We start from the raw sequence: 10,214 nt of genomic DNA on the forward strand, positions 1-10,214 counted from the left end.
GGGGTGAGCTGGAACTCCCTAAGAAAGAAAAATATGATTAATAACAGTTTAACTTGGGAGGAGAAAATAGTGGGGCCACTACCAAAGAAGCAGTGTCAGTAAAAATTGTTATCACTTCATTATCCCAAGTAACAGGTTGAAAAACTGGAGGGTTAGGCATATAAGCCCAATAGGTTCTGTTTGTACTATCATCAGCATTAATATGACTTACCTGAAAGGTGAGAATAGCCATCATAGCAACAAAAACAGTAGATGGTGTTGGAGAGATGTTCTGTGAACGAACTAATTTACGCGCTTCAACAGTTAAAGCCTTGAGCTGTCCCCATGTGGGGAGGCGCCAATGGCGAGTGGAAGAAGCCAATCGCTCTGGGCTATAAAGAAATGGAGAGAGGGGAGGACGCAAAACAAAAGAAGAAAAACGGGGGCGGGGACGAGACCGCCGATGCATACGAAGGGTGAGGCGTCTCATCCCAGGGACCAAGACTCTTTCTTCTTCTGATTCCGAATTATTCTGATGTGGGCTGGGTTCCCGTCTGGCATCTCTCCGCCCTGGATCTCTCTGTCTTGGCCGAGGTGTCGGATTGGACATATCGAATAAGTCGGTCCGGTATCCAAATGGGCGATGAGGAATTCTGGGGAAAGATACATGCATAGCCTCTCCCGCAAGTTAACAACACATCGGGCCCTCTCCATTGACCTGTAAGGAGATCTTTCCATTTAACCATAGGCTTAATAGTTTCTTCCGGGTTCCAGAGTCTATCCATAGTCGAGCGACCCAAAGAGTTCAAATTCAGGTGATTGAGTACAAATAAAACATGGCTTACAATGTGATGAGGGGAACTATATTTAAATTCTCCCTCTTGTAATTTAATGATTTGATTTTTTAAGGTTTGATGAGCTCTCTCGACTATGGCTTGACCTTGGGGATTATAAGGAATTCCTGTAGAATGAGAAATGTTAAATTTAACACAAAACTGTTTGAAAGCTTTAGACGTATAAGCAGGAGCATTGTCAGTTTTTAGTTGTTTCGGGATGCCCAACAAAAAGATAAATGTTGTATCACATCCTTATAAGCTTCTCCTGTTCTGGCAGAAGCCAATATAACATGAGAAAATGTATCTACAGTTACATGTAGGTAAGATAATTTTCCAAAGTTAGAAAAATGAGTCACATCCATTTGCCACAGGGCATTGGGCTTCAATCCTCGGGGATTAACCCCTGTTGGAGCATTGTTAAAGGTGGGACATGCTGGGCAATTTTTAACAATTTGCCGAGCTACTTCTCTAGGCAACTGAAACTGATACCGTAAAGCAGTGGCATTCTGATGATGAATATCATGAGATAACCGAGCTTGAGCAACTGTCTCCGTTTCAATGGCTGCACATACTATTGATTTAGTTAAATTGTCAGCCAATGGATTGCCTTTATGTAGAGGTCCCGGAAGGCCAGAATGAGATCTAATGTGGCCAACAAAAAATTGCTCCGTTCTGTCATGAATTAATTGTTGCAACTGAATGAGCAACTCCAGAATTGTAGTTTTATTGGTAGGAATAGTAGCTGTCTCAATATGAGGAAACAATCCTTTAATATAACAAGAGTCAGTACACAAATTAAACCTTTTATTCTTTAAAACAGAAAATGCATATAGAACTGCTTTTAGTTCTGTTCTTTGGGCTGATGATTCTGAAGTGCTTAAAATATGGGGTTCATCATCAATTATTGCCACTGCTTTCCCATTAGAAGAACCATCAGTAAAAACCAAGGCTGCCCCCTTGAGAGGAGTCAGGGAACGGCTTCGAGGAAAAATTATGGGGTTTTGTTTTACAAACTGCAACAATGGATTTTAGGTAAATGGAACAAAATTTGTCCTCTGTAGTCAATTAAGGCTACTTGCCAATCATCATTGGTCTGTAATAGGGTTTGAAACTGAGTTTTGTCATATGGGATAATAATATTGTCCACATCCTTACCAAATAATTCCACACTTCTTTGTCTTCCTTTAATTATTAACAAGGCTACTAAATAAGGATAAGATGCCAAAACCTTCTTAGAAGAAACTGGTAAATGTAACCATTCCATAGGTCCTTCCTGCCACAAGCACCCTGTTGGGGTGTGAAAAGTAGCCAACACAATTAATTCCCATGGTAAATTATAATTTACTCTTTTCAACTTTTGAGATTCAATGGCCTTTTCTACTAAAATTAAGGCCTTTTCTGCCTCGGGCATTAAGACCCTTTTAGAGGTGGGGGAGGAGTTCCCCTGCAATATATTGAAAAGAGGCTTTAAGTCTGCAGTAGTTATATGCAAATAAGGTCTTAGCCAATTAATATCTCCCAATAATTTTTGAAAGTCATTTAAAGTCACCAAATGATCTTTCCTTAACAGCAGAGGCTGATGACTTACTGTTGGAGTGTTTAACACTCGGCTAAGATAAGTGAAAGGTGGATTGGTTTGAATTTTTTCAGGAGAAATTTTCAAACCATAGTTTGTCAAAGCTGTTACTGTCTCTTTTAAAATATCATGTAAAAGAGCACGATTTTGATGGGGTAGTAAAATATCATCCATATAATGCACCAGATAAAGATCAGGGTATTGATACCTAATATCTTGTAAAGCAGCATCAACATATTTTTGACACAAGGTGGGGCTATTTTTCATTCCTTGTGGCAGGACTTTCCATTGAAACCTTCGATGAGGCTGTGTAAAATTCCGAGAAGGGAGGCTAAATGCAAATCTCTTGCAATCATCAGAACTTAAAGGTATAGTAAAAAAGCAATCTTGTAAATCAATAACTATGATGTTAAAGTCTGCAGGAATAGCAACCGGAGACGGCAGCCCAGGCTGTAATGCCCCCATTGTTTCCATGTGGCATTAATGGCTCTTAAATCTTGTAAAAGTCTCCACTTGCCAGATTTCTTTTTCACAACAAATATAGGTGTATTCCAAGGGCTAGTGGAAGGCTCTATATGGCCAGCTTCCAGCTGCTGCTGCACTAAATCTTTAACTGCTTCAAGTTTTTCTGATGGTAAAGGCCATTGTTCCACCCAAACTGGTTCATTAGTTTTCCATACAATTGGGTCAGCAGCTTCGAGAACAACGGCCCTCTAGAATAAATTTGGATAGCCAATGCCAGACCGGTCTTTCTTTTCTATAATCTGAACTGGTTCCTTCATCCCTTGTCCGTCTTTACCCAAACCCTTAGAGGGATCATATCCCATTTGCAGCAGTTGCGCTGACACTCTGTCGTTTGGGCTACACAAGAGTGTGCCCATTTGAGCAAGAATGTCTCAACCCCAGAGTGTAATAGGGATAGAAGGTATGACATAGGGACAAAAAGTTCCTGATGATTGATCATCTGCCCAATTTAAAATCTGCGAACTCTTAGCCACAGAGGGTACTTTACCAATACCAATAAGCCCTGAGGAGGCAACTTGGGTTGGCCACGAAGAAGGCCAGTCTTTTCCAGCAATACAAGAAACATCTGCCCCAGTATCCAACAAGCCATTAATTTTAACTCCTTGAATAAATAAATCCTTTAAAGGTCTAGAAGTAGTGACCTCCTGAAGCCAAAAACCAGAATCACTCGACCCAAATCTAGAGTCTCCCCTAGGCTCATTAGTCAGAGACTTTCCCATCTTGTGGTAAGGCAAGAGCAACAACTGAGCTATTTTCTGACCTTTGTAAAACTGCACAGTCTTACTCGGCGGAGCCACAAGCACTTGAATTTCTCCTGTATAGTCAGAGTCCACAACTCCAGGAATAACAGAAACTCCCTGAAGAGACAAAGAACTTCTTCCTAGAATAACCCCCACTATCCCATCAGGGAGGGGGCCTTTTACCCCTGTTGGAATTGGGGTAACTGAAATGTCCGGGGTTAATATTGTGAAGGCGGAGGAACAGAGGTCCAGTCCTGCACTCCCTGGGGTTGCTCTGATGAGCTCTGAGATGGAACAAAGGGAATGAATGGATTCAGAGTGGAAGTTGCCCCTGTTGTTATTTGGGGCCGGGGCTGGCCCCTCAATTCGTTTCCCGACTCAGGCACTGTAGGCTGTCCTTCCATTAATAGAGTGCCATTCTTATGAAATTTAGATTTGCAATCCTTAGCCCAATGGAAGCCTTTCAGGCATCTAGAACATAAAGATTGTGGACGAGAGCCTCCAGAAGATGGCAGTGTCAGGAGAGCTTGAGGCCCTTGTTTAGATGGGCATTTTTTACTGATATGGCCAGGCTGTCCGCAGTTGTAGCAGGTTAAGACAGTTTTGTTCTTAGGTTTATTAGTTCCACTCTGGATCCCTTGCATAAACTGAGTATAAGTTTCTCCTCTAAGAGCCGCAGCTATTGCCACACCTTGTACATAAGCAGGGTTGACATCAGCACACATCCTGATGTAGTCACTCAATTGTCCTGTCTTCCTGACAGGTCTTAGAAGAGCCTGACAGGTTCCGTTAGCATTATCAAAAGCCAATTGTTTTACCAAAATGTCGGCTGCTTCCTCATTGATGGTTATTCTATGTACAGTCATTTGTAATCGAGAGACAAAATCCTCATAATTTTCCTCAGACTTTTGCTTAATTTCTCCTAGGGGGGTAGCTTGGTTAGCACTAGCAGGAAGTGCTCTCCAAGCTCTGGCTGCACAAATATTAAGTTGTACTAGGGCGTCTCTCGGCATAGCCATTTGAGCATCCACAGATTCATAAGCCCCAGTCCCCATGAGCATTTCAGCAGTAATAATGTCGGGTCTGTGGATCCTGCCTGTTTTGGGCAGCCATCTGTTTAACCTGATTCTCAAATTCCGCTTTCCACAACAAAAAATTTCCTCCTGTTAAACAGCATTTAGCAAGCATTTGCCAATCATATGGGGTCATCCAACAGTTTGTGAACTGTTCCATAAGTGTGGAGGTACAGGGAGCCAAAGGTCCATACTGGGAACAGGCTTCCTAGAACTCTTTTAAGAGTTTGTATGGCAATGGTTCCCATACCGGAGGGGCATCTTCAAATTCATTATCAAACAAAATTGGAAAACACAAAGAAAAATCCAAATCACCCTCCTCCTCAGCCTGCCTTTTAGCTCCCTTAATACCAATGTAAGGCGCTTTGGACGAGAGGGAGTGCCCAGGAGTGAAAGCGGACTTCCTCGGCACATAGTGAGGAGAAGGTTGGGTCAAGGATAAATTGATTAAATTATCAGGATGCTTTTGCTCATGATGCTGAACGGCCTCCTTTTTCAAACTAGCCTCATCCGCTGGGGACGGAGTGCTGTTATCCAAGGGAGGAGTTATAGACACAGCTTTAGAGGAATTAGAGGCCAATATAGGATCATCCTCTTTAGTAAATTTGGTAGGGAATTTGGAATACTCATGTCGTGGATCCAAAGCATCTCTAATAACATTCCATAAGGCAAAAGCATCAACAGGGACCTCATCAGGTCCGTGCAAAGTATAACAGAGTTTAAGTTTTTCCCCAACTTTGGTCCAAATAGCCAAATCAACGGTGCCTTCTTGTGGGAACCAGGGACATTGTGCCTGGACAAATCGCAAAAAATGAGCCAATCGAGTAGAAGACACCTTAATTCCCTTTTTAGATAACGTATCGAGTAAGACATTTATAAACAGTCTCCTGCGTTTAGACTGTTTCTGACCCATGATTATATCAGGACTCTAGCACTTCTCACCTATCCTTTCCCTGCTTATCTCTACGGGGGGCCCGTGGCGCCCCAGGTGAGGTCCTATCTGTCCCAAAAAGAAAGAGAAAAGATTACCTTCAAGCTCCCATAAATTCCCACATTGATTAATATAGACAATAATGATTTTTGATTGACAAATGAAGAAAAATTGTTATAGATTGACTGAGCCAATTGGGTGAATTCAAATTGTTTTTCAGCAGAGCTAATGTCTTGTATTTTCTGATGAAGCTTGGAGAGATTCAAACATATTGGAATGGTTCCAAATTCCAGAGATATGATTTTTAATCCTATCCCATTACCATGATGTCAGAAGGCTAGACTAGGAATGAAGAGGCATATAGGCCCCAAGGTTTGTGAGACCATTGATAGTAATAATATATTACATTTATTAAGTAGTGTGATATGGCAGCTCCTTGTATGTATCAACTAATTTAATCCTCAAAATTCCATAAGGTAGACACTGTTATTATTCTAGTTTTATAGATGAAGAAACTGAGGCACATAGAGGTTAAGTAAATTCATGAGGTCCCCAAAACCTGTGAGACATGGAGTGATTCCAAACCAGTTGTCTTGACTCCAGAACCCACTCTCTATTACCACTACATTTTACTGCTTCTCTCTTATGGAAGGCCCAGAGTTATACAAGGGGAGATCCTCCAAAAACTGGAATTTATTTATTGAAAATTGTGTATTTATTTATTCTTACATAATTAAACTTTAGTCACTTTCAAAGTGTTTGATGCAGTACATCTGTCAAGATGCTTCTTCCACTGCTCAAAACAGTTTCTGAACTAGTTTATTTTGATGACTTTTAGTGCTTCTGCCATTTTTTGTTTCATTTACTCCACATCAGCAAAACATTGCACTTTGAGGACTTTTTTCATCTGGAGAAACAAAAAAAGTCGTTTGGGGCAAGATCGAGTGACTAGGGAGGTTGGGTCATGTGGGTCATGCTGTTTCTGGTCAAAAACTGTGAACCTTCAGCACGGTGTGAGCAGGTGTACTTGTAAATCACCCATCATAAAATGGGCAAACACGTTGAAAGAATCTCCAAAAAAAAATCACTGAAACTAAACAAAACACAGCCTCTTACAACAATGCTAACTGGTACACTCATGCCAATGGGTTTCTAGAACACTTACCTAGCAGGAGAAGCCTCTACTACAAAGGGCCCACTGTCCAAAAAATAATTACTTGGGGGGGGGGGCTCCTTGTATTTTAAGGTGTCCTGTTTTACAGACTGTATTCTCTTTGGTCCTATCTCTTATGATCACTGGCCCTTTGCTTCTTTTATTCACTGAAGTCGCTGGGCATTTCTTGAAAATAGATATGTCTCAGCAATTACTTTCATATTTTATTATCTACAGTTATGTCAAGTCATACCTTCTTCCTGACAAGTCTCGAAACAATAAACGCAAGACTAAAATCAGAACAGGCACCAATCCAGAATTTAATGAAATGCTAAAGGTAAATAAATACTCTTTCATAGTAACTCATATGATAGTGTTCACAACCTCATTGGTTGAAAAGTAACTGCAGAGAATCTTTTATTTGCATGTCAAGGCTCTGTGTGTGTGTGTGTGTTTTCTAAAAAAAAAAGTTGGGATTTGAATAAATTACCATAATCCCCTTGACTTTCCTAACATCTTTTGAAAACAAAATATAAGCCACTCTTACTCAATTTACTTTTCTGCTACTGCTGACTTTCACCTTAAGTAGAGTTGATCCAGAAAAATTACATCTGAGTTGATATAGCTTGTCAAAAAATGTTTTACCCTTGGGCAAACTGTGCTTTTTCTGACCCTCTTAAAAGAAGTTTGTCACAGTTTTGACACTAACTTAATGAGTCACCTTGTACACATTGTTCTGCTAACACACCATAGGTATGTACTGTTTCTTGCTAGATTTGCAGAATTTGTCTACATTTAAGTGTATGGTTAATGAACAGTGGAGATATAGAGTCTGACTTAAGAAATCTCAGAAAATGGCGATCTAGATAAATTATGACTCAGAGAAATTTCTATTTCCAATCAACTTCCATGTAACAAATGCTTCTCTCACCTTGGACCAAATCTGGTCTGGTAAGAAAGATCCAGGGGGAGCAGAATGTAGAAGTTGGTGGAGGCAGAAAACTATGAACTTGCATGTGTCATTGGGGCTATGTGTGGAAGCAGGAGCCAATGTCAAGACAGATCAAACAGAAAGTAAATACATACAGGTAGAGGGTAAATTCAGTGGCCGTAACAGGATAAGCAAAGATGAGCCCAAGCAGAACAGATAAACACAGTGAGAGAGTAAATTCAGGAAATAGGGAGCCAAGATTAATCATAATAGTAATAGCAAGGACAGGAATAGACACAAATCCAACATCAGGAACCCGTCAGTTTGAAATGTGTCCCAGATGGTGGTTTCACAAAACAAAGCAGAAGGTTGGTGAATGTGTGAGCATGTGGCTCTGCATAACATTCTGTTAGAAAAGGAAAGACTCATCCAGCACTATCTTCTTTCTGCTCAGTATATATGTTCATTTTTTTACTCCTCCACTTAGGCTGGGCTTCATAAAATTTACTTTTTGCGAGTTTCTCATTGTCAATACTTCTCTGGATTTAAGGGTTCTCATTATAACTAAAATAAGACAGAGAAGTTGGAGTACTGACATATTAGGCCTTGAGCTTACAAAGTAGGTGTGAAAAATAATTAAGTCAAATTAAAAAACAGGTAAAACTGGAAAGAGGGTTTAAGTTTCCTCACCTAACACTATATACACAGTATCTGAAATTTTATCTCCCCCTCAAATAATTTGTTTACATATCTTTCAGTGCTAGATCTGATACAAAATGAGTTTATGGAATAAAGCCTCAGTTGTAGCAGAAACAAAGAAATGGTGTTTTATTTGTTTCTGTTTTGTTCATGTTACTGATGCATATGATCTGAAAGATGTTGGAAGTAAATTTCAACCTGTCCTGGAATTGGACAGAGTCCTCTTTGAGGAGTGTAATGTTGTAAATCTCATTTTCAGTACACTATCAGCCGTACCCAGCTGGAAACAAGAACTCTGCAGCTCTCAGTCTGGCACTATGATCGATTTGGACGTAATAGCTTTCTTGGGGAGGTAGAAATTCCTTTTGACTCATGGAACTTTGAAAATCCAACAGACGAGTGGTTTGTGCTTCAGCCCAAGGTAGGAAATGCTTTCAGATTAGTCATACAGTTATGCAATGGAACAAGTTATGAGAGAAATTGATGTCACAGGCCTAAAGAATCTGAAGTCTTCCAAATTTCAAGTGATAATCTGCAAAGATTAGTGCAGCAAATTTTAGAATAATGTTATAATACATGTTGTAAATCCATTGTTTTGAAAAGTCTTTGTCAACATAGATTGTATAATGCAATCCATATAATCATATATATTAACTTTTCTTACTAAAATGTGTTCATCATTTGAAGGTCTCCGTGGATAAACCAAAGGAACATATTATATGATCCTATTAGAAAGAGAAAGCCTTCACATAGGGAAAACCAAATCCATACAGTATGACCAGTCTCAAAATGTTATTTCTAATTCCCCACAATTCAGACCATAAACATGCCTTTGCTCACATGAAGGAGTATCCAGTAGCTAAAATATTTGATTTCTTACATTCCTACTTTTAGGATTCATCATCCAGATCCTGAGTAATATTTTGAAAAACAATCTTAGGGCTGGTTCTAGAGATTAAATGTCAATATTGTATTGCATGTTCTAATTTAGAGCAGTAGTGACTTGGATTGACTCTAAGCAACGGGAGTCTCTCTACAGTAATTTTTAAGTTAAAGAGGAAGTGAAAAAGGTCACATTTATGCAGCGAAAGATTGTTCTTTATATACGTAAATTTAAATAAATAATATACTTTAAATATATAAATACAAAGATTGTTTTTTATGTATAGAGAGACAAAAGAACATTATGATAAAGATATTAGACTCAAATCCAACTTACTTGGTTCAGTCCTGGCTTCATGACTGCCTTATGACCTTAGGCAAATTATTTAACTTCCTAAGCGTTTGTATTCTCATTTGTCATCAATAAAATTGTTGGATGTAGCTTATAGGACTGCTTTGAGGCTTGAACACTGTAAGCTTTCAATAAATGGTAAGTAGTAGGAGTCCTGGCATTGCAATCGACAGAAACCCCAGCTCATACTGCTCAAAAAATAAAGGGAGATTATTAGCTAATGGTGTTCAGGCACAGTTTGATCCAGATGCTCAAATCTTATCAAGGCCTAGGGGTCTCTTGGTCTCTCTTCTCTTCTTCATTGGCTTCATTTTGAGGTTCCACACAGTGTTGACCTCCCTCGCTAACTTCGGGTATGTCTCATGGGCATTAATGGCTATGGTGGCTGGAAGGCTCTTATCCTTGTACACACTGTTCAGGAAAGGAGAGACCTCCTCCTCTTTCAGCTGTCAAACCAGTGCTTTGGGCCTGGTTCTCCTAGTTCTAATTACATCATTTACCTATCCTGAGTTAATAACTGTGACCAGAGAGGTAAAA

General features: G+C 39.7%; 1 protein-coding gene across 1 annotated transcript in view; it reads left to right on the forward strand.

Moving 5' to 3' along the window:
- SYTL5 (synaptotagmin like 5) overlaps positions 1-8,864 on the forward strand; it is a gene marked incomplete at its 3' end in the record, with an annotated part of 83,886 nt that extends 75,022 nt beyond the window's left edge. Inside the window, exons 12-13 of the mRNA XM_008050524.1 lie at positions 7,051-7,150; positions 8,703-8,864. Coding sequence (XP_008048715.1) covers positions 7,051-7,150; positions 8,703-8,864 — 262 coding nt within the window. The remainder of the gene's footprint in view (positions 1-7,050; positions 7,151-8,702) is intronic.
- Positions 8,865-10,214: the final 1,350 nt, after the last annotated feature.

Source organism: Carlito syrichta, unplaced genomic scaffold (assembly GCF_000164805.1).
Source record: "Carlito syrichta isolate Samal-C Ts95f unplaced genomic scaffold, Tarsius_syrichta-2.0.1 Scaffold148703, whole genome shotgun sequence".
Classification (NCBI taxonomy): Eukaryota; Metazoa; Chordata; class Mammalia; order Primates; family Tarsiidae; genus Carlito; species Carlito syrichta.